Source organism: Cajanus cajan, chromosome 2 (genome assembly GCF_000230855.2).
Source record: "Cajanus cajan strain Asha chromosome 2, NIPB_CcT2T_4, whole genome shotgun sequence".
Lineage (NCBI taxonomy): Eukaryota > Viridiplantae > Streptophyta > Magnoliopsida > Fabales > Fabaceae > Cajanus > Cajanus cajan.
The window spans coordinates 456,016-480,436 of record NC_138518.1 but is presented as its reverse complement, the minus strand read 5'-3'; the positions used below and the strand labels follow the sequence as shown (position 1 = coordinate 480,436).

Here is a 24,421-nt window from a genome sequence, read left to right as displayed (position 1 = left end):
ACACGTTTATCATTACAAAAAATGTGAGAATTGAGTCTCTAATTACCGATATCTGATACTCTAGGTCTCGTTGTCTCTAGACAATACCCTAGTTTCTGATTCTGGTTGTGGTGATTAAGACGAAAAGTTCATACCACATGTAAGACAAATGGAGACTAATTTAATCATGTCACATTAGATAGGCTAAGGCTATAGGCATGGCTTATGGATTTCCCGCCTAAGGATATAACTAAAAGAAGACTACGATAAGAGAATGCGCGTGGCAACCAAGAGGCCAAGCTCGACCAATGAATACGTACACATAATCAATCTTATTCTTACAGGATTCTCACCAAATTACATTGATATACCCAATTACTTAGTACACCAATTTCTCAAATTATCCTGAATTATTGTAACTCAAGTGTGCATTTCATTTCTTTAATATAACTTACATTTCTCTGATTTGTCTGTCTACTGTTCCATTACTCAAAACGATACATAAGTTTCAAAACTCAAATCACCAGTGGAATAAAAAGAGGAGAATTACAAAGATTCTATTTTCAAACATTAAATTCATGATATCATATATCTTGAAGGTCATCCACAAGTAAGTTTAATCAAACAACAGCGATGTGTTCTCAAACTCAAAAGAAAAGCAGCAAAAAATCCAATCACATGATGGCATTAGATTCTAGAAGTTAATGAATTTTATACAAAACCACTGAATTCCTTATAAATTCACCATATTTATGGTGGTCATTCATCCTAAAGTTTGACCCTTTTCATAACACAATCAATCTAAAAATATTTACCAACCTACCAAATATCTAATCTACACGACAGGACACGACACCACTGTGCTACAGAGCTACACTTACACATAATAGTAAAATTCCTTGGGCAAAGCGAGTAGGCTGAATCAATCATCATCACACAGCACTTGCATGAGATCGTGCGGCGAAGCCCAAATCGGAAGATCAAACAAGGTTTGTTTAAACTGTTCCTCTCGCTTAACGCACACTGCTTCTGCTATGTTGCATAAATTCGAAACATCGCGAATTATTGCTTCCTGAGCCTCCACCTGTTAAATCCACAGACACACACACACGCTAATAAATTCAATTGCGAACCCTATAATTACACCTGACCTAGAAATTAGGTAAAGTGTTAACGAAATTGCAAATTGAGGGTTGTTACCTGCAATAGAAGGTCGTCGAGGAGGGAATGGGTGGAGTCGGAAGTGGAAGGGAGCGACGTGGCAGGGATGGGCTGTGGTTGAAGAGTGGTGCGTTGTTGTTGCAGTGAGTGCAAGGTGTTCGACAAGGATTCCCACTGAAGAATCTCGTTCTCGTACTTGGTTTTGAGCTTGAGTAGGGTTTGTTTCTTGCGCTCTCGCCGGCGCTGCTCCGCCGCCGCCTCTGGGTCTGGGTGCGGCGGCGGAGTAGGGTCGATGCGGCGGCGCTTGCGCTTGTAGACGAAGCCGTGGTCGTTGTGGAGCTCCCATTCGTCTTGGTTTTGGTTTTCCATTTCGAAAATGGGAGAGGGCGCGGGGTTTTGACTTTCCACGCTCGATTTCGGATTTTCCATTCTTAATACCATATGCCGCTACTACCCTTTCCCTTTCTTCTACTCTTTTTTTTTTTTTTTTTTCTGCTTTCTGCTTTCTACTAATTTAATCAACCACTCAGCTACACCCAATTCCAATCTTGCATTCTAGTGTCAATGTTACACAACGGGTTTTCTGGTGAATGATTTTTAAAGTCACAATTTTATTTTAAAAGTGAATAAATATCAATCATAACTTTGAATTTTAATTTTTAGTTTTTAAATAAAAAATTAACTAGCCAACATCCTTTTATTAAAGTTTTTTTGTTTGATCGGTCAAAGTGTCTAAACTTTTAAAATTCATTATTTGTATATATTTAATGAGATTTTGAGGGTTGAAATTCTATTACTTTATGTTTAAAATTGAATCTCCAAGTAAATAAATTTGTGCAAGTGCATTATCATCATTATCTTTGTGAATTAAAACTTCGAATTTTTTTCTCCAAATTCAACTAAAGGACATTAAAGGTTGGTTTTGATTATAGTTATAGAGTAGCAGTAGCAGCTTCTACTTCCCTGGATCTCATGGTGAAGGCATCATCTCAAACTCTAACCCACGTATCTTCCCTTCTCTTATCCATGTCCTCCGCAAGGTTCGGATTCTTCTGCCACTGTCACACTCACAGACACTTCCCAACACTCCCTCCTTCTTCCTTCCCCTTCCCCACTCCAAGACTCTTCTCCACCAACCCCTCTCCATACCCTCTCCAATACGAACTCATCATCAACCGTCCATCCTACCCCGAAACCCCCCGCCCACCACCTGTTCGACCCAATGACTCTCCCGAACACGACCCGCCCCAACTCGACAAGGCCCAGAGGAAGTACTACAACAAACGCCGCAAGAGGATGTACGGCTCCGACTCCGATCAAGACACCAACGCGCCGCATGACCAAGATTTCGTCGAGTTGAAGCCCGAGGTGGTCGACTTTCCCACGCTGCATAAGAGAGAAGAAGAGTTGTACTTCTACGACGCGTTTGCCTATCCCTGGGAGAAGGAGAAGCATTACAAGATGGTTTATCAGTTGGAGAAGAAGTACTTTCCTGACCAATGCCTTGATAAGGCCTTCCTCCAACCTGGACAGTCAGATGCAAATGGAAAGGGAAAGGGTAGGAAGAAAGTTGGTGGTGGTGATGAAAAGCTGGTGTTTTTTGAGGGGAAAGTGGAGGAGGAAGACAAGGGTGGGAGTGGGAGTGGGAGTGGAACTAGAGAACTTAAGGAGAAGAAGGTTGAGGAGTTTTTTAAGGGTTTGAAGAAGGTTCCTGATAACAAGGATGTTCAGGTTGGAGGAGACCCTTTTCTTTCGTCAAGGAGGACTGCTCTCCCTCCCGTGTGGGATAGTCCACATGGCACTGTGGTTTTGATCAACAAACCCAAAGGTCAGCTTTACATTCTTTTCTCTGCTTCCAATGAAACTGGTATTATGTTACCTGTGCAGAATGGTTGTTGTTAAATGCAATCAAGTTTGATTTTGGGGTGGGGGAGAAATTATTACATGTAGTGAGACACGGGTCTGGGAGAAATTATTACATGGTCCAGGATTAACGTAGTTGTTGTAAAATGCATGGGAGTTTACTAACATGTTGTGCTGTGGTATGATTAGCATATAACCAGGCTCCTTAAATATGTGGTTGAAGGTTCAATTTCATGTGTATTAAAAAATATACATAAAGAGATTAACCCTTTAAATGAAATGAATCTAGTCTGTGTGTATGGAAAAGATTAGTCTAATGAATCTGATTTGTTGCATTGAAAATCATTTGTTTAGAGAGATTAGTTCCTTGAATAGATATTTGTACCTCGAGCAATTTGTTCTTGGCTGGGGAGGGGGGAGGGACTATCATTGGTACTCATGATTAAGTGACTTCCTCACAGAATGAAAACATAGCAGTAGCACTAATGGTTTATGTAGTCTAAGCTTCACTGTTTTTGTGGCTTTGTTTTTATGGATCTCATATTTTATTTAAATCTTTATTTATTTGGTGGACCTTGCAACAACTTTTTGCTTAAGTTGTCATTTTTTTGAATGCTGTAAATTTGAAATGCTTGAAACTGTGAATTCTTTTTGCATGTCAATGAAAATATAACTGGCATGTAAATTTCTGACAGGTTGGACTTCATTCACTGTTTGTGGAAAGCTGCGGCGCCTTGTCAAAGTGAAAAAGGTTATTTTTCAGCACACATACTTATAGAAGTTTGCTTCTCCATGTAGACATACATTGTTACATCATTAATTTACAGGTAGGGCATGCTGGGACTCTTGACCCAATGGCTACTGGTTTACTGATTGTTTGTGTTGGCAAAGCAACAAAACTGGTAGACAGGTGATTGAAAATTAGAAATCTGTTTCTGTTTGAGTACCCAGTGGTGATGCCTGTTTCACTATCTTATAGTTTTGTTTTGGTTGAAATGACTTTTATGCTTCAGATATCAAGGGATGATTAAGGGTTATAGTGGGGTTTTCCGCTTGGGAGAGGCTACTTCAACATGGGATGCTGATTCACCGGTGAGTTAATTTATTTATCTCATGTGTAAGTTTATGAGCCAGAAAAGAAAATGTACTTTTGCCCTTCGAATGGAACAGCATAAATTCACATATAATCCGTACTTAACTTTTTTTGCAAAAAAGTGAGTCCATCAAATCTATTACTTGATATTCATAAGTTGAGTAACTTAATTTTCATGTTGAAGTTCAAGGCTGCATTTTAGTGCATTAGTGGATCTTTATCTGATGTTTAGGGTTTAAGACTAAAGAGCAATTCCATTGTGGTACAAATGAAATTGATTTTTCTTCGAATAATCAAATGGTTAGAGCGTCTGATATGTTTTTTGGGTGATACACTGTCCTCAGCGCACTTTTTTTGTGACTGAACTGTTAATCCATTCATTCTAAATAAGATACTTTTTTCTTTGTAAGATCAAACAATTAAAATTATCACTGGTTATGAGAGCATGCAATGCTGTCTTGGAAATTGCAATCATTCCTATGACCAAACCACCAATCATTCAATATATCATCTGTGCTTAGATATACGCTTGTAAAAATTTAATTTAATTGCAAGATTGGGGGCAGTGACAATTGTTCTTTAGAACATTTGTCGAGATTGCTTTGGTAGTACTAAAAAATACTCAATCTTGAAACCATAGGGAATCACCCAACCCTAAAGAGCCATTCAATTTAGAAGGCTGAGCTATTAGGAGAGGGATAATGAATGACTTTTATATTTGTAAGATGCTCCTTAGCATGAAAGCTTTGAACTTTTACTAGTACAGCCACTGGCTTGCCATCAAATTGTGTTGATAGCCCAAAAGTCCATTATGAAAATGGAGATATCAGTTAGCAAGGATTTAACTCCAACACATCCACTAAGAAGGCTGTCACACAAAATAATAATTGTTTGATCAAAGTATATGTCTATATTTATGTTTAAAACCACAACTTTGAACATAACATATATCTGAATATTGTATTGGTGCTTTAACGTTGAACCATGTTCATCATAGTGAAAATGGTATAATAAGAGTACTCCAGATCATTATACAAGTATTAATAGCATTGAAGAATATAAGTATTAAGTTCAAACTTGGAATTTTGCATGTAAGTCATTGTGGTGTGAGTCGTGAGCAATAGAACGAAAGCTTGCATTTAATATGGCAATACATTTATGTTTCTAAATTTTTACTATGTGCAATATTTTCACTCATAGGCCAACATAATTTGTAGGTCATTCAACGTGAGTCATGGGAGCACATCAAAGATGAGGATATAAAGAAAAGTGCTTTGTCCTTTCGTGGGGAGATTTGGCAAGTTCCTCCTATGTTCTCAGCTATTAAAGTAAGCTTTTGCAATTCTTGAATTATTTGATTTTCATAATTTCTTTTAAATTGAGGTTTGGGCAAAGAGTGGAAGTATGTTTTACCTTATATATTATCTAAATATTTTTAGGTATTAAATTTGTAACTGTATCGTAAATAATCCTTGTTTGGTATATTGATGAGTTTTACACTGACTTGCTGAGCATCTAAAACAAGTCTCCTCCTTAACCTGGCTTGGGATTGGGACCAACTATGAAAATATAGTCTGAGTTATTAACAAATCCAAATGGAAACCTGTGATTCATATACCCAACCTCACCAGTTGAATAAGACGTTGTGTTGTAAATTTGTAACTGACGTGTAACTTGATGTGAATTGAGTATACTTTATTAATTTAAATATTTAAGGTGTTAAAAAATTGTACCTTTAGCCATTATTTGTAATTAGTTTTCAACTTTAGCTTTTTATGCATCAATATTATCAGCACCATGCTTCCCTTCTGAATAAGTTACGAATAAGCACTGGGAAATTTACTCATTTCTATAAACTTGGTTTGTGAGAAAACAGGATAGCGTCGTTTGATTCATGTGACTGGCTCTACCTATTGGATAAAGGATTCGTTGCTGTTATTTTTGTGTTTCCTTTCAAAACTCTAGTATTTTATTGTTAATTATTGAGTCACTGAGGCAACTAGTTCAGTTCCTTACAAGTTGTGACTGGTTCATGATAGGTTGGAGGTGAAAAGATGTATGAGAAAGCAAGGAGAGGAGAAAGCATTGAACTTTCACCTAGACGAATTTCAATTTTTCAGTTTGACATAGAGCGTAGCTTGGACGACAGGTAACATTTTAAACTCCTTGCTGCCCTTGAATCAGGATTTAGGTTGACCATTTATAGCAGTTGAAATCATCACTGGTAGACAGCAAAATCAATGCACTTCATTGATAACCCAATCCTGTGCTATTAGCAATTTAATCAAGAAATCTGAATCGACAATGTCATGACTCATGAGCATTCTTGAAATCCAGCTTGAGTATAAATCTTCAACCCTATTTCTTTTCTATGCTCTCAATAACTTCATTGACCACAAGGCAGTGCCAACAATCTGTCTGTCAGCCAAAAGAAGAGGTTGTAAATGCTTCAAACTCAAAGTGGCAGGGTATACCTCGGTCCTGACTAAGTAGTAGAAAAATGTTTTTAATACCTGTAATGGAATAGAATGATTACAACTCTTTGAGCTCCAAACATAAAACAAAAAGGTTACTATATAAATTCTTATTTCTTGTTTGCACCTATAACAGATTATATGTTTTGAGCATATCATAATAAAAGCTTTTACCTAGAGAGTGCTCTCTCCTTATAAAATGTAGTTTTGGGAAATATCTGTATATCGTTGTGGCTTATTTGTTTCTTTATACCCTGATGTATTTGTTTTATTATTTTTGCAGACAAAATTTGATTTTTAGAGTGACATGTTCCAAAGGGACATATATTCGGTCACTCTGTGCAGATTTTGGGAAGGCACTTGGCAGGTATTAGTTTAAGTATTTCTTATGTTAAAATTTTCTCTCATAAAAAGAGCAACATGACAAGTAGAAATATTGTCAGTCTCATGTTTTAATTTCATTCCCTCATTTATGTGTTTAATCTTCTTTTTACCTCTATAATTAGTCTATGATGATTTAGTGCTTTCCTGCTAGTGTTGGGTTGTATTCCTAAGTTGCTATCAGCAAAGACTAAAGTATATGCTCTGGTTTGAGTAATATTCAAAAATGCTTGCTTGTGCGAATGTTTTAACATGCATATACATGGATTCACTAAAAAAAATGCATACATGGACTCCATCAGACGTAGGTTATTTGGGCTCACCAGGTCTAATATTAAATATTTTATATTTATAATGAAGTCAGTGTCTTAAGTTTAGTCTGCAGTATTAATTTGGGGCAACAATGAATGGTCATGAAGATGAAAAATACTATAATCTTCTCCAACATCAAAGTGTTTTTTCTACTGTTGACTTTTTGCTCTAATTTCGCAGCTGTGCCCATTTAACTGCTCTCCGAAGAGATTCAATTGGTAAGTGGTCTTGGCCGACCTTCAAGAATCATTTTGTGTAAATGTTTACATGGTTCTTTTCTCTTCTCTTCAGGGCAATATTCGGCAGATGATGCATGGGATTTTCAAGAGCTGGAAGAAGCTATTACCAAAAATTATCTCTGACTTCTCTGCTCTGTTGATGATGGGATTATGCACTATTCTTTCTTGGGTAAAACATGGAAAGTGGTTTAGGGGTCATTTAGTTTTAGAAAATATTTCTCTATTTTCATTTTTAATTAAAAAAATGGTCTTATTTTTTTTTTTTTTCTGTTTTCAAAAATTTTCATAAGCATTAAACACAAAATGAAAAAGAAAACAACAAAAAGTTGTTTTTGGTGATTCTTATTGTTTTCATTATTTTCAATTCAAACTTTTGTTAATAGAAAGTAAAGTGAAAATGAACTAATATTTTTGTAATTAGAAGTAAAAATAAAAAAAAAATGTTTTCACAAACTAAACGACTCCATATAATTCATTTTTCAGTGTTTATATAAACTTCATTCTTGACTTGTCAGGTAAATGAAAGTTAGAGAAATGGTCTGTAAAATTTGTTACTTATTTGTATGAAGATATTAATATGTTGAAAATAATTAGCGTAGAGATGTGGTTTTGTAGAGGAAATGGTATGTCTTAATGTATTAGGTTTGAATTTTTTTTTACTTGATAGTAAATCATTTATCGTTACGCTTTAACTTTAAAAATGACATATGTTAGTGTTACCTTTTTTATATTTTTTTTATTATTATTAAATTACACTGACACATTGAGGTTTTGTGAGCATACACAACTTATTTTTTAAAAGTTTGGAATAATCTCCCTTCTAAAAAGTCTGAAAGTAATGTTTTTGAAGAATTTAAGAGGTTAGTGTAAGGGTAAAAAAAGGTTCTGGTGTCTAACCTTACTAAATCTAAAAGGGTGTCTGTAATTTTTATTAATTTATACTCTTTCAAATGTAGTTAGCTCAACACTTGTGTTATACGAATGAAATTAAATAACATGTTAATTTTAGTTATAGTTAATATTGTGCACATATTGATTAGCATAAATTAACATTCCAAAAACTAATTTTCAGAAACCTTTTTATAACATTTTGGGAATTAATTTTAGAAATATAAAATAATGCCTTCTAAGTAATAGAGTATTAGAAACATGGAATTGAAGAGGACATCGCTAGCATTCCTCAAATCTTACTTGCGTTTTAATTTGGCAGTAACAAACTTGTCAGAGTGGCAGATGCCTTTACGAATTTATAAAATGATATATTTTTTTCTTATATTTTTTATACCAGAAATCGCTAACTACGTTGCTACTTGCTAGTTCCACTATCATGTGATTTAGCTCTTTTTCTTCTAAATTTCATTGACATCCCACGTAGAATGCTATGTGTGATTTAAAATTTTATTTTAAAAGAAGTCAATAGAAGTTGCAAATCTACGTCACGACTTCTTAATAATAATAATGCAAAGTATAATATATAAATCATTTACTATGGTAATAAAGGATTTTGTTCGGTAAATGCAAAATAATGTCAGTTCAAAGGACACATTAGAACTATTGAATATTTTGATTAAACAATAAGTTTCATAAGAATACTGAGATACTAAAGAAAATAAACTTTATAAAATTGAAGATAGTATCATTAAATAGAGTAAACATAACTAAATTTTATTTATATTTAAATTTACAATTCATGAGATTTTTTTATTTATATTCGAGTCTTAAGGGAATATATCATTTTTTAATATAGTTTTAATAAAATAGTCACAATTTCTAATTAAATTTGTTATTTTTTTCAATAAAATTTATATAATTGTTGTGGAGTTAAATTAAGTTTTTAAATATTATATTAAAAATTGAGTACAAAAGTTATTTCAAAAAACGTTAAAAGGAAATAAAATATTGTGGACTATATTTATAAGTGTGAGTTGAAGTGTAATTTTGGTGTATGGTCCAAGGCAAGGTCTCTCATAGATGCATCCTGAGAATCACGCATTAGTATTGACATTGGCCAACATTCTCGATTACGAGCTGCTACCAAGAGATAAGCCTTTTATGCGAATACAGCCTTAAATTTTGTCCCAAACACTACACACATCGTTCATTTAGGATCCAATTTCTTGTATCCAATACAAAATACATCTACTACATCTAATGATGTGATGCAAAATGAATTATTATTAAATAAATGAGTCTAAGTTCATCTTATAGTTTATATTCTGTCATTCACTACAGTAAATTCAGACACCTTCCAGAAAAAGAAAAAAAAAAAAAAGGACACGTCAAATCGAAATTTAAACACTTGTCGATGAAGTGGAAACATATCATCCATTGTGAGTAACCCCATGAAAATCGACATTTGATGCATAATTAGTACACTGTTTTTTTTTAGTTTCTAGAGTTTCTCGATAAATCCAGTGGATATTACTGTATGAGTATGACATTTGTGCATTTTCAAATCTCTTTTTAGTGGGAGACATTCATGATTTTAGTTAGTTAGTTTCCATTTTTTAGGTGGAAGACAGTGATTTTGGATTGTACAGTTACGAAACATATGTCCAAATTTCAACCATAAAGATTGTCTCATTATTATTATATTATAAGAATAAAAAATTAAAACAAACTAGACCAATTATCCAAAGCAAGAGAAATTAACATGATGACATTCATGAAGAGAAAAGCCAAAAGTACAAGAGAGAATCAAGTGGTGACCACACAAGATTCATGAGTCCCATGGTAAAAGCTAGACATGCACCAAAAAGGAACAAAGTTTTGGTCACGAAGTTAAGTCATTGACAACGTCATGTAGCTTTCTTTCCAATACTTGAGAACAAATCTGCCCCATGGTGCGATAGAAAGACAACAAATCAGACAATTGCTCCACTGACATCTTTCCCATCACAATTTTTGCCATTTTTTCTCTTCCCTCATTCAGCTTAAGCCTCTCAACATATGACCCTGCATTTCTAACTGTTGCCCCCATTTGCTTTAACCGATTCTCTTGCTGCACGCTTAAGGCCGTGTTTGACTACAAATACAAACATAGCACAAACAGTTAAGAAGTTAATATAATGTCTAAAACATGTTAGTATCATGTTTTGCAATCTTGCAGGATCTCATAGAATGTAATCAAATGTGTGTGCAATTGAGTACCTCGAGAAATTCTGCTCCAACCTCAAGTTCAGACTCTTTGGAAGAGCAATTCCCACGGCCCATGGTGTAGAGGTTTTTGGCAAGTGAAAAGCTACGCACTATAATCTTTCTCTTGTTCTCCATTTCCTTGTTAAGCTTCAGAGTCTTTGGCACCGATGTTAAACTGTTCAGTTTCTTCTGATAAGCAATCACTGCCTTCACAAACTCCTGCATAACAAATTATACTTGGCTCAAATTCTTTTTTCCATCATAATCAAATTTGGTATAAGATAGTCTACAATAATTCATACTTTGTTTAACAAACTAAATTAGACTCTCTAATTATCATTAGTGACTCTTAACTCTATTTACTGTTAGCGAGTAGAGACTCATTATACAACACACTTATCAACTAACTGAATTGGACTTTGTGTTTAATATTAGTGACTTATAACACTCTACTCAATCAACTAAACTAAACTCTCTGGTTATTGATAGTGACCCGATGGATGACTCATAACACATGCTCTTCAACCAACTGAATTAGACTTTCTGTTAGATGTTAGCTACCGACTCATAACACCATGCTCAACTCAACCAATAAACTAAATTCTAAATTTATTGTTAGCTCAATTGAGTGAATATCAAGAAACCAACGAAATCTCTTAAGTTAACTATAGCACCAACCTTATATGCGAAGGGGCATCCAGGGTAATCAAATTCATCAGAATCAGGCTTCCTCATTCGCTCAGGGTGAAACTGCAACCCCATGATGAACTTGCCATCTTCAGGACTATAAGCATCCGGGTCATAAAACCCTTCAACCAACCCATCAGAAGCAAAAGCCATAGGAACAAAACGCTGAGCCAATCTCTTAACCCCTTGATGATGATAGCTATTAACCCAAATCTCCACTTGCTCATCTTCTTTTTCTTCTTCTCCACGAAACCAACGATGCAGAGGGGTGTTCTCAACAAGCTTCACCTTATGCCTATGCCCATCATAATCATCATAGTTTATGTGCATCACTCTCTGGCTCTCGTGGCACATTTTAGAAAGCTCTTTGTCTATGTCCTGGTAAAGGGTACCTCCACATGCAACATTGAGAACCTGCGAGCCTCTGCAGATTCCCAAGTAGGGAATGTTCCTCTCGAGACAAAGCTTGGCGAGGCTCAACTCTATCGAGTCTTTCTCTTTGTCAATTGCTGCGTCACTCGCGTGAAGCTTCCTGATTTCCTCCAACTCCTCTTGGGAAAGACTTGATTTCAAATCATCCTCTTGGTCATACCTGTTTAGATACAGACAAAGTGAAAGTTTCACATTGTTAAAATAAAAGGACCAACATGGATATGGATTTGTAATCTCCATTAATAAAAGGTCTTATTATCGAATATTAAGAGAAATTCAAGACCTATATGTGAATCATCTATTTCTTTACAAAGTAGAACAAGTACAAACGGAAGGCATCATTACCAACATGGTTCGATGTCTTGGCCCTCGCAGAGGAGCACGCCGTGGATTGGCTCGAAACTGGTTAGAAGGGTGTGGACACCGGAAACACGAGGCACGATCACGGGGACTGCACCGTAGCTTACTATGAGATCGAGGTGGTATTCACCTGCAAAATGAATGACGTACATGAGTTTGGTTACATTGGAAATTATGTACAGAATATGTAGACTTACCGACGAAGTCCACGAACTTGTTCTTGCGAAGGGTTCGACGAGAAACGATGAGGACGCGAGGGAGGATGACGGAGAGATCGGAAGACATTGTCAGGGACTCACGGTTGAAGCTTCTTCTTGCATTTCAGGGACTTCAAATACTTCTATTTATACACATCAAGATCATACTAATTTTTTATGAGATAATCACTTATACTAAACCCTAAACCAAGGAAATACCTTATATTCTTGCAAAATTCTTTATACCAATAGATTTATAAATTCATAAATTTTCTTTTTTTTAAATGATGTGGGACTTTCTAAGTGAAATGGAACTTTGATTACACACTTTTAACAAATTTAAAAAATCATATATCACTATTAATTTAAAAACATTAAAATTTAAAATAATATAGGCTATTGCATTTATTTTATTTAACAAAAAATGTGATACAAAATTATGTAACAAAAAATGAAGGTAAATTAACATATAAATGCATTAAACGAAAAAAATAACTTATAAATGGGAATGTTTAGGGTGAGTAGTAGAAATGGCATGCGAAACAAGTGGATAGCAATCAAAAGGTACGTACGTGGAACACCACGGTTCAGACATGGTCTAGGTTTCACTTTGTTGACAAATTATTTTGCGGCAATTCACAATTAATCGTAGTTTTCGAATATATTAAAATAATAGTAAATACTATTTTTAACATTATATGTTGATAATGGTACCATATTTGATTTTTGTAAGTAAGGTCTTAAGTTCAAAACTTACATATAAAAAAAAGAGAAAAAAAAAGAGAGATTTTATTAAAGATGTTTAATTAGATTTTTCGTTGAAAATTAGTTATAATTAAAGTTGATAATTACTTTATATCAATAATTGGTTGAAGAAAAAAAAAGAGAGGATGTTATTATAACTTTTTAATTGCTTATATTTATAAAAATATATTTATAAATATTATATATGTATATGTGTGTATTGAACACTTAAAGTTTACACAAACATGTCTCTTTAATGGTATGATATTATTCACTTTAGATTTAAACTCTCATGATTTTATTTTTTGTCATCTTTCAAAAGATTTTATTCCAATAGAGATTATGAATGTTTTATAAACCTTTATTTCTCTTTATGATCAAATGATATAGGATTATGTTTGTAGCCTAACAAACCTTTTCTTAAATAAAGGACCATGATTTTAATTTAGATATACTTACATTATCGTTGGCTTACATCAACGAGATACACTACCTGATCTCCAAATCATTAGGAAAGTTTTTGACATAAGAGATCTCACACTCAGATCCATTGTGTTTCGTTGTCAAATACTTGTCAGCGACTTTGAGTTGGTTAGGAAGGATTTCAACACAAGAGATTTCACATTTGGATTTATTATCTTCCATTATGAAATACTTGTTCAAGACTCTAAGTTGGTCACCTTATCAAAATCATCAAATTTGATACTATTGTTGGATACCTAGGATTCACACACATACATATGTTTCTATAATAGTATGATATTATCCATTTTGAGCTTAAATCTTCATGATTTTTATTTTAGTCATCTCTTAAATCTTAATGGAGACTGTGTGCTTTATAATCTTTATTTCTTCTCAATATATGATATGAGACTTTATTTGTATCTAACAATATATATGATCTAAGAGTAAAGAAAATGTAACGGTAATGTTAGAATAGTGGAGTTAAACCTAACTCAACCTTATAAAACCGGCTTGTGAGATGAGAGTTACTTTCCACTTATATATTATTCAATTGCCTAATCTCTAGGCTTGTGAGATGAGAGTTACTTTCCACTTATATATTATTCAATTGCCTAATCTCTAGTTGATGTGGGACTTGGGTTTTTCCCAATATACCCTCTCACGTCCAACACTATTGGGCTTGGTACGTGGATAAATGATGGGTAACCATTTTTAATGATCTAGAATTGGTGGGACTTGAGTTTTTTTTTTCTCTAGTTGATGTGGGACTTGGGTTTTTCCCAATATACCCTCTCACGTCCAACACTATTGGGCTTGGTACGTGGATAAATGATGGGTAACCATTTTTAATGATCTAGAATTGGTGGGACTTGAGTTTTTTTTTTCTCAATACACCCCCCTCATGCCTATGGTGCATGTATCAATAAATGGTAGGTGGCCCATTTTTAAGAATCTAGGATAGATTTGATACCATCTTAGAATAGTGGATTTAAGCCTAACTCAACCCTACAAAACTGGCTTGTAAGGTGAGGGTTTCTTTCCACTTATATACTATTTAATTGCCTAATCTCTAGTCGATGTGGGACTTGAGTTTTTAACAATACACCTCCTCACATCCAATACTATTGGACTTGGTACGTGGATAAATGATAGGTGGCCCTTTTTAATGATTTAGGATTGGCGGGACTTGAGTTTTTCTCAATACACTCCCTCATGCCCATGACACATGTATTAATGGTGGGTGGTCCATTTAAAGTGGATCTAAATGGCTCTGATACCATCTTAAAATAGTGGATTTAAGCCTAACTCAACTCTACAAAATCGGCTTGTAAGGTAAGGGTTACTTTCTACTTATATACTATTCAATTGCATAATTTCTAGTTGATGTAGTACTTGAGTTTTTTTCAATAGATAAGTTTTTAAAAAATTACATTAAATATAAAATTATTAAACAATATAAGAATTAACAAAAATTACATTAATATCATTTAATTTTATATATGTGCTTACGCTGTATCTTTTCGTTTTGCCATATCATTGTCTACGCAATCACTTGATCCAAGATTTATATATTTAAATGATGCTCAGATGAAAAGTATAAATCATATACGAAGAACGATAATTTATTTGATCATGTGATAGTGTACAAATTTAAAAAAATTACTTTTCAGACAAGAGATGCTGGTCAGTTTCTTTTTCTCAACATTTTGTCATATTTTTCATGATACAAACGTCGTTCAACATGACTTGTGTTGAAAATAAGAACAATGTTTGAATATTTGGATTCATAACTGCTTCTGTTTCTAAGTCTTTGTTTGAAGAGAAGTGATCAAACAAAACTTCTATATATGTGGGAAAAGAATTTCATGTTAAATTTTATTCTAAATTACTTTTTGATAAAAAAATTATATATATATATATATATATATATATATATATATATATATATATATATATATATGAATCGCTTTGTTTTAAATTCATTTTAAATTTTAATTTCCAAAATTTTTTTCAATTAAACTGAATTTTAAAAATCAATATTATTCAACGAAATTTATTTTGTGAGTCATGTGTATAATTTTTTGTATTAAAATCATTCTTCCATCGATAATTAGATATTAATTCTTTTTAAAACATAATGATTAAAATGAGTCTTGTCTCTATCAACAAAGTCTTTTCTATATATACATTACTAAAGAATTAACTGTCAACATGATAGATTCAAAATCTTATTAAAGAGGGGATTGTATTTTTTTTTATAAATAATAAGCTGAAATAAATATTAAATTATAATTGTTAAATAAATAACATGTTATTTATCTAAATTAAGAATTTTTTTTTAAAATCATAAAATTATCAACAATATAAATTATGTATCCCTTTTTAACCAATCTTTTAATATACTTATTTATTTAATATGATAAATAATTTGTTTTCTTCTAAGGAATGAAGAGGAGGCTTGTCCTCCCCCTTGAATTGGTCTGTGTATGCCATGACAATTGAGAAACTCAACTAGTTAAAGATGTTTGAATATAAATCTAAAAGAAGTTATGTAGTGAGAATATAATTTTAATAAAAAAGATTTGAAAGAAGTGTTCTAAAGTTAAAGTGAAACACATTGTAAAGTAACTTAATTTGAAATGAAAGGAAAGAGATAGGTATTTGGATTGAGATGGTGTATCTGAGGGAAAGAGCAAGTAAGGTAGCATCCGGGGTGGGTTTGATTATGGGACGAGTATGACGCCACAAACATTATATGCCCTCACAAGTCACAAGTCAATCTCAACACACTCACACGCACCTCAATGTACGTCATTTCCAACACCTTCATATTCTATTTTTTGCTATATCCTCTTCCCCACAATTTTAATCTTACTTTTCACAGTAACTTTTGCATTTTCAATAATGAAGACACAGTTAGTTAAGGTTCTTAAAATCATCCAATAATAGTAAAACAAAAAGCAAGTGCATGGTAACGATTTGCACACATTACATTGGTTCACCAGAACGGTGGGTGATACTGATACACGGGGGAGGTTGAAGCAGCCTTCAAGGCACTCTGCTGTGCCCAATACTCAAAATAATGCACACTCGTGATTTCCGGGAAAAGGAAACATATAGTATATTTTAGATTTAATTTTTCAAAAATAGATAACTTTTTTTAATTGAAAATTTAGATAATGATCATAAAGTAGGTCAGAGTTAAAAGAAAAAAAAAATAAAGGTCCTCTATCTTATTTTAACATAAATCCATATAAAAAAACATAAAATATAAGAAAAATAAAAGTTATATACAATTTGAGACATTAGTTAAATGGGGATAGAACAACTTGGGGAAGGCATGCATGAACTTTGTTGACAATAGTATGTCAGTAGCAGTTGTTGCCGACACCGATCGACTATCCTTGAATTTGCCTGCATCTGCGTGTTTATGATGCATTGCATGGATATAATTTAAATACTTTTAACTTCCTCTTTCTTTTCACTACCTCCTATTTACCCTTTACATATCATATACTCATGTCTTATGTTAATTACTTTATACAAATTAACAAAAATTATTAAATAGATAAAAATAATAATAATTTTATAATTAATTTTCTTTGTTATAAATTATATAATACAAAATTCTTTTTACATTATATTATTAGAATTATAAATGTAAAAGAGGTGATTCATATTGTTTTAAGACTTATTATTTTTTTTAATGTGACATTTATTATGAGAGATATGGCAGTTAGGGCTTTTATGTGTTATTTGTAATTTGTAGGCATTGAATGAAGTAGTAGTCATCTTTTGTTACTTTCCTGGCTTAGCTAGATATGTGATGTGAAACACAAGTGCATGTCGTCCGTATTGATATGGATATTATATAGTTGAGAATATCTTTGATTTAGTTATATTTTTGCTTCTAGTACGTACATGTGTAATATTCAGGTGTTAATCTTTTTAATTATGAGGTTAATGATGGTATATTGTGAGTGTTTTATATAATTAATTAATAAAAAATTATTGTCTTTTTAGTTAAGAGATTAATAATACATTGATAGTGTAAAATAATTTTATATTATCAATTAATTATAATCTATCATAAATGATAAATTTATTGAATAAGTTATATAAATTAGTGTAGAGTCTGTGGCATGCACGAAGAGAATATTTTAAATAAATTAATGTTATATGAAATTGATTTTTTATATTTAAACATTAAATTAAAAAATATGACAAACTGTTAAAAAATAATGTATAAATATCTGAATTTAAAAACATAAAGATAAAATTGGAAAACAAACAGATAAATTGATTTTGGTTGAACGCTTTGGTTAAAAATATAATATAATATTCTACATTGATAATTTAAGAAACAAAATACCTTTAAAGGAATTTAACTAAAAAGTTAGGTAAAGATAGGTTTTATACTTCACATTGATGAATAAAGAAAATAATAATAATCACTGATAATATTATTTTAAATAAATTTAATAGATTGATATGATTAAAATAATAGCACCACTTCAAAGTAATGATTTACAAAATATATTACAAACTGGATTCAGTTAATATTCATATGTTGTTAGAAAAACAGAGCATAACGCACGTAAACAGTATTTTTTAAAATTAAAAACATGCAATTCTTAAAAAAAGGAAAAATAAATATATAATTTAAAAAATTAAATTAAAATATATATTTTATATTATTATTTAAATTTAAATATGTCACTTTTAAAAATAGAACATTAAAAAATGAAATAAAAAAATTGACATTAATCTTCAATTCAGTTCAATTTAGTTCAAAAATGAAAATAGAAATATATTTTATTTAGAATGGATAAATAAAATATTATTTATTATTTATTAAGATAATTTAAAACTATAATTTTGAATATTTAACAATAAAATTAATAAAATAATTTGATTTGAATTGATTATTTTTTTAAAGTATATTTTATAATTAATTAAAAATTAAATTAAAAAATATAATTTATATTGTTAATTAAATAAATTCATAATCATTTTTTTTTTCGCCATGACGGAGAAAAAGCAAGGCGATTTCTTCTCTGACCCACTTGAACCGGAACCACCGGATCGTGAAGGCTCATCCACCTCACTCCCAACGTCGTTTAAAGACAAAGTCTTGGGGAAGACCTCTCGACCTTCCCAAACTCGTGATCTTGTTAAAGATGGCTCAATGTCGCTGGAACTGGTGGAAGGAAACCGCCTCCTTCCAAAGTTTAGCATTGCACCAACGAAGTATGAAGAATTGTGCGGACCATGGAAGAAATGCTTGATAATAAAACTCTTGGGGAAGAACATTGGCTTCTTAACTATGAAAGACAGATTAAAGGCCTCTTGGAAACTTGAAGGTGACTTTGACATTATAGATGTTTCTAATGGTTTTTTCTTGGTGAATTTTGATCTGAATGCAGATAGAGAGAAGATAATGCATGGAGGACCTTGGATGATCTTCGACCACTACTTAACAGTTCAACAATGGGATCCTGAATTCTCCGCTCTTGAATCCAAAGTGGATAAAACTCTCGTCTGGGTTCGCTTCCCGGGCCTCGGCATGGTTTACTACAACGAGAGCGTGCTCCTCACCATCGCGGCAGCAATCGGTAGACCAATAAAGGTTGACCTAAACACCTTGAATATGAATAGAGGAAGATTCGTTAGGGTGTGCGTAGAGATTGATCTCAACTCTCCCGTGGTGGGGAAGTTTTGCTTGAATGATCGATGGCACAAGGTCGAATATGAGGGCCTACATCTCCTATGTACTGGATGTGGATGTTACGGACATCTTATACGTGAATGCCCAAAAACAGTTTTTGAGTCAACAAAGAAGCATGAAGATGGATCCGAAAACACTCAGAAGGAGGAAGAAATACATAAGGCATCCAATCAAATAGAGACCCAGCCCATATCAAAGACAGAAGGAAACAGTAAAGCACAATCATCTGTTCCCATAGACGTGCATGGAGAATGGATGATAGTAACTCGCAAGAAAAGAAACACTCCCCAAGAAAGAAAAATTTTTGGACAAGGGAAAATCCACAAAGGTAGTTCTTTTGGAAACCCCAACAAAAATGGTATAATCAGTGATAAGGAGAAGGAGAAAAATCTCCAGTTTAAGGATTTAACTACCCAAGAAGGTAAGTCTAGCGTGAAAGACATAGGTGGTAGTGCTAAGAATGATAGGAAAAGATCTAGATTGGATAGTAACAGAAATCTAAATCCCAAAGCCATAATATCCAGAGGGAGTGAAACCCCATCAGCAAAGACGATAGGTTTAGGGTCGAACCCTTTTTTGGAGGGTCCTCGGAGTTTAGCAGATGGCTCTAAGACAACCCATGATATTACTTCACTGGGTGGCCCTCGTTATCTTCTCCAGTTTGAGAAACCCTCACAGGTCGAGAGCTGGTCTGATGATTCCTCAAATGGATCGCTGTCACCTAAGGAAACTCAGGAAGGAATGCATATAGATACCTTACCCTCTAGTCAAAGGAATGATACAACCTTCAGGGTAATGGATACTGACATGACCTAGTTTTGTGTCAATGAACAGTCATTTCTTGTTTATGATGAACAGATTCAAAGATATGAATATCTTAGCATGGAATATTAGAGGCGCAGCTAATGCAAAGGGTCACTACAGAATTAAGGAGTTAGTCAGACAATTTAACCCTTCTTTAATTATTTTGCTTGAAACTCATTGTAAATTTGCTTCCACATCTCGCTTCTGGCATTCGATTGACTATGAAGCCCTACACCTTGTGGAGGCCACTGGGCATGCTGGCGGCATTTGGGTCCTTGCTCCCAAGTACAGAGATTTTACTACTTTGGAGGTGAAAATGTTCTCACAAGCTATCACATTCAAAGTTTCTTCAAAAGCTTCTCATTGGATCTGCACTGCAATATATGCAAATCCCCATCGTCATATCCGCCAAGCACTCTGGGACCATCTAGATAGTGTTCGTGAAGAGGTGTCTCTTCCCTGTTGGTTCTTGGGGACTTTAATGAGGTCACGTGTGCATCAGAAGTGCAAGGCGGCCACTTTTCTCCTGCAAAAGCTTCTCGATTTAATGAAACCATTGACAAGTGTAAACTCCTTGACCTTGGTTGTACTGGCTAGAAGTTCACGTGGCTAAGGAACAATAAAAAGTATAGAATTGCTAAAAGGCTGGATAGAGCGCTCATAGATAGCTCATGGAGGATAGCCTTCCCTGAAGCTTTTGTAGAGAATCTGTGTCGTGTTTTTTCGGATCACTGCCCCATCCTTATTCGCTGTGGTGGGATTAGTGATAAGCTCCGTGATAGGCCTTTCCGTTTTCAAGCAGCTTGGACTACACACAAGGATTACAACATGGTTGTTAGTAGAGCCTGGAATAAGAAAACCCCAAATATTCATCTTTGCCTAAAACAAGTAAAGGAAGATTCCCTCCTCTTCAATAAGAATCTATTCGGAAATATATTTAAAAGAAAGAAAAGAGTAATTGCTAGGTTGAAAGGGATTCAGTTAGCTCTTGAAAAAGGCTATTCATCTAGCCTCAACCGTCTTGAACAAAGTCTACAAGAGGAATATAATGAGATTCGTCTCCAAGAAGAATTCTTGTGGTATCAGAAATCTCGAGAGAATTGGGTCCGCTTTGGAGATAGGAACACCAAATTCTTTCACACACAAACTCTTGTTCGTCGCAAGCGTAATAAGATTCATGGTCTGTTCCTTGATGATGGGACATGGAGCACTAATCAGGAGGTGCTTAGGTTCGAGGCTCGTAGGTACTTTCTATCTCTCTTCTCAAATGAAAATATGTCTAACTCACATACGTTCCATAACAGAATCATTCCCCAGCTAAGGCAAGATGAAGCTAATCTGTTGATGGCGCCTGTCACAATGGAGGAAGTTCATAGTACGATTTTGGGCATGAAATCCATGAAAGCCCCTGGGCCTGATGGGTTCCAACCATTCTTCTACAAGAAATACTGGCCTATTGTTGGTAAGGACCTATATATAATGGTACAAAATGCGTTCAGATATGGATTTGCAGATTCAAACCTCTTAGACACTCTCATTGTCCTAATCCCAAAAGTGGACCATCCCTCTAGCCTAAAGGAGTTTAGACCCATAAGCCTCTGTAATGTGGCTTATAAAGTCATCATGAAGGTTCTGGTGAAGAGGATCAGACCTTTCATATCCAACTTGATCGGACCCTTCCAAAGTAGCTTTATTCCTGGAAGGGGTACCACTGATAACGTTATTATGGCTCAAGAAGCGATTCACTACATCCACAAGTCAAAGTCGAAGAAGAGAATGCTTGCCATTAAAGTGGATCTAGAAAAAGCTTATGACAGGGTCAGCTGGAAATTTCTTCAAGAATCCTTAGTTTTATTCGGGTTTCCCGCCCCTATCATTAAACTCATCATGTGGGGAGTGACTGGATCTAGATTAGCTATATTATGGAATGGGTCAACTTTAGAGGAATTTTCCCCTTCGAGAGGTTTAAGACAAGGTGATCCACTCTCCCCTTATCCTTTTGTGCTTTGCATGGAACGGCTGGCCTTAAAAATCAGTGAGTTAGTTGAGGAGGGCATCTGGAACCCAATCTCACTCTCTAGAGGTGGGCCTCCCTTGTCGCACCTTATGTTCGCAGATGATTTGCTCCTCTTCTGCGAGGCCTCGGCTGCCCAAGCTGGCATAGTCGAGAACTCGCTTACTGAGTTCTGCACTGCGTCGGGCCTTAAAATCAATCTCCAAAAATCCAAGTTTGTTTGTTCTAAAGGAGTCAACTATGAAAAAATGGTGGATATTGAAGATAAGTTGGGTATTAGAAGTTCTTCATCTTTAGGTAAGTATTTGGGCCATAATCTCATAACTGGAAGGGTAACTACTAGAGAATTTGACTACGTGGTGCAAAAGGTTCGAAACAGAACGACTGCCTGGAAGGGTAAACTTCTCAATCGTGCTGGAAGAATTTGTTTGGCTAAGTCTGTGATGTTATCTATACCAATTTACCCCATGCAATCTTATTGGCTCCCACAAAATACCTGTGACAAACTCAATCAGCTTTGTCGCAACTTCATTTGGTCTAAGGATGGTTCTAAGAGAGGATGGAACCTTGTTAGGTGGGACCAGGTCATTAAAGCTAAGCATGACGGAGGGTTGGGTATTAGAGATGCCCGAAAAACCAACGTTGCTTTACTTGGAAAACTCATTTGGCAATTTATAGAAAAACCGGAGACTCCTTGGGTGGGAGTCCTTAAGCATAAATACCTAGGAACTCATTCCATCTTAGCTCCCCCTAGGCCAAACACTCCATCTTATGTTTGGAGTAGCATTATGAAGGTAGTACAAATCTTACGCCCTGGGTTTATAACCAAACTAGGGAGGGGGAATTCTTCATTATTCTATGATGACTGGCTTGGCATTGGTCCACTATGTGAACATGTTCCCTTTGTCCACATATCTGATACCCAACTGATTGTTTCTGATATTTGGCAGAACAATGATTGGAACCTTGATATGCTACACACCCTCATCCCGTCAAATATCAAAGAGATAATTTTGAACACTAAGATTTCGTGCATCACATTTGGAACTGACACGTTCATTTGGGAGAATAATATAACAGGTATTTTCTCCTCATCTTCGGCTTATAGATGGTTGCAAGGTGATACTAGTCAATATCATCATCTTATCTGGAATAAGATTTGGAAGCTACCAGTTTCAAAAAAGTTGAGGCTGTTCTGCTGGCAAATTCTTAATAATGCCCTACCAACCAATAGCAAGAGGAAAGACTGTCATCTTTCAACTTCTGATACCTGCCCGCGTTGCTCTGGGTCTTCCGAGACCATCCTCCATGTGTTAAGAGACTGCCCGCATGCTAGAGAAATCTGGTCAAGGATGGGTATCAGTAGTGGACCTCTTCTATCACCCGATAATATTATTAACTGGTTCAGAAATGTCATAAATTCTAAAGACTCACCTAAAATTATCACGGTTCTTTGGTGGGCTTGGAAGTGGAGAAATAACAGCATATTTTCTGCTGGAAAGGATGAATGGAACATCAATAATGTTATTCGTGGCATTTATAATTCACTTGCGGAGCTCCCTTACTTGAATAAAATGCTGCAACATGAGTTTAATCACTCTCCCTGGACCCCTCCTAAGAATCAGTTTTTGAAACTGAACGTGGATGGCAGCTTTAATGTATCTAATGGTAGGATGAGTATTGGTGGGGTGGTTCGGGACTGCGCTGGAAGATGGCTTTATGGGTTTTCTAAAACAGCTGGGAAGGGAGACCACATTCTAGCCGAGCTGCTTGCTATCAAGACTGGTCTTTCTAGATGTTGGGAAAAGGGTTGGAAGCATATTATTTGTGAATCAGACTGCTTGGAAGTTACTAAAGTGCTCCCCTTAGAGAAGGAGGACCATAGTCACCGTCATAAACATTGTGGAACCATTGAGGATATTCGTATTCTCTTGAGGAAAAGCTGGTTCACCACCATAGTTCACATAAACAGATATGCCAATAAGGTCGCAGATAGACTTGCAAGTTGGAACACAACAAAAGCTGACTGGGATGAGAACTGGGATATACCACCAAATAACGTACTTGATCTTCTGATGTTAGATAATTTGTCCATCACGTAATCTGCATGTCTTGGGGTTCCGTGATTTGTTTTTTATTTTATTTCTTTCATTTACTTTCTTTCTTTAACTTCCTGTTGTACCAAAAAAAATATTGTTAATTAAATATGTCACTTTTAAAAAAATTGACGTCAATCTTCAATTCAATTCAGTTTAAAAATGAAAAGAAAAATATTTTATTTAAAATGGATAAATAATATACTATTTATTATTTATTAAGATAATTCATGTGACACCCTCTACTATGCATA

General features: G+C 34.4%; 4 protein-coding genes across 4 annotated transcripts; 2 read left to right on the top strand and 2 right to left on the bottom strand.

Moving 5' to 3' along the window:
- Positions 1–645: 645 nt before the first annotated feature.
- Positions 646–2,205, bottom strand: LOC109817252 (cryptic loci regulator). Its single transcript, XM_020382469.3, has 2 exons — positions 1,180–2,205; positions 646–1,063 (listed from the first exon to the last, which is right to left on the bottom strand). The coding sequence occupies exons 1-2, from the start codon at positions 1,579–1,581 to the stop codon at positions 902–904; spliced, it is 564 nt and encodes a 187-aa protein (XP_020238058.2). The 5' UTR covers positions 1,582–2,205; the 3' UTR covers positions 646–901.
- LOC109817251 (Pseudouridine synthase family protein) lies at positions 2,113–7,841 on the top strand. The gene is made up of 9 exons (XM_020382468.3): positions 2,113–2,968; positions 3,699–3,754; positions 3,831–3,913; positions 4,017–4,095; positions 5,314–5,424; positions 6,136–6,245; positions 6,854–6,937; positions 7,444–7,481; positions 7,555–7,841. The coding sequence occupies exons 1-9, from the start codon at positions 2,113–2,115 to the stop codon at positions 7,623–7,625; spliced, it is 1,488 nt and encodes a 495-aa protein (XP_020238057.2). The 3' UTR covers positions 7,626–7,841.
- Positions 7,842–10,056: 2,215 nt separating this feature from the next.
- On the bottom strand, positions 10,057–12,518 carry LOC109817255 (putative glutamine amidotransferase GAT1_2.1). Its single transcript, XM_020382471.3, has 5 exons — positions 12,317–12,518; positions 12,105–12,249; positions 11,319–11,919; positions 10,653–10,859; positions 10,057–10,527 (listed from the first exon to the last, which is right to left on the bottom strand). Exons 1-5 carry the CDS (start codon positions 12,402–12,404, stop codon positions 10,276–10,278), a joined length of 1,293 nt encoding a protein of 430 aa, XP_020238060.2. The 5' UTR covers positions 12,405–12,518; the 3' UTR covers positions 10,057–10,275.
- A 7,603-nt stretch (positions 12,519–20,121) lies between these two features.
- On the top strand, positions 20,122–24,173 carry LOC145954050 (uncharacterized). The gene is made up of 2 exons (XM_083067723.1): positions 20,122–20,505; positions 20,655–24,173. Exons 1-2 carry the CDS (start codon positions 20,122–20,124, stop codon positions 24,171–24,173), a joined length of 3,903 nt encoding a protein of 1,300 aa, XP_082923849.1.
- The last annotated feature ends 248 nt before the right edge of the window (positions 24,174–24,421 follow it).

Coding starts and splice junctions, on each gene's coding strand:
- LOC109817252 (XM_020382469.3), bottom strand. CDS start 1,581: ATGGTATTAAGAATGGAAAATCCGAAATCGAGCGTGGAAAGTCAAAAC. Junction 1,064..1,179: donor TCGACGACCTTCTATTGCAG/GTAACAACCCTC, acceptor TGGATTTAACAG/GTGGAGGCTCAGGAAGCAAT.
- LOC109817251 (XM_020382468.3), top strand. CDS start 2,113: ATGGTGAAGGCATCATCTCAAACTCTAACCCACGTATCTTCCCTTCTC. Junction 3,755..3,830: donor GCCTTGTCAAAGTGAAAAAG/GTTATTTTTCAG, acceptor ATTAATTTACAG/GTAGGGCATGCTGGGACTCT. Junction 5,425..6,135: donor CTATGTTCTCAGCTATTAAA/GTAAGCTTTTGC, acceptor GGTTCATGATAG/GTTGGAGGTGAAAAGATGTA.
- LOC109817255 (XM_020382471.3), bottom strand. CDS start 12,404: ATGTCTTCCGATCTCTCCGTCATCCTCCCTCGCGTCCTCATCGTTTCT. Junction 12,250..12,316: donor CAAGTTCGTGGACTTCGTCG/GTAAGTCTACAT, acceptor TTCATTTTGCAG/GTGAATACCACCTCGATCTC. Junction 10,528..10,652: donor TTGGAGCAGAATTTCTCGAG/GTACTCAATTGC, acceptor TTGTATTTGTAG/TCAAACACGGCCTTAAGCGT.
- LOC145954050 (XM_083067723.1), top strand. CDS start 20,122: ATGAATATCTTAGCATGGAATATTAGAGGCGCAGCTAATGCAAAGGGT. Junction 20,506..20,654: donor TAGATAGTGTTCGTGAAGAG/GTGTCTCTTCCC, acceptor TGTACTGGCTAG/AAGTTCACGTGGCTAAGGAA.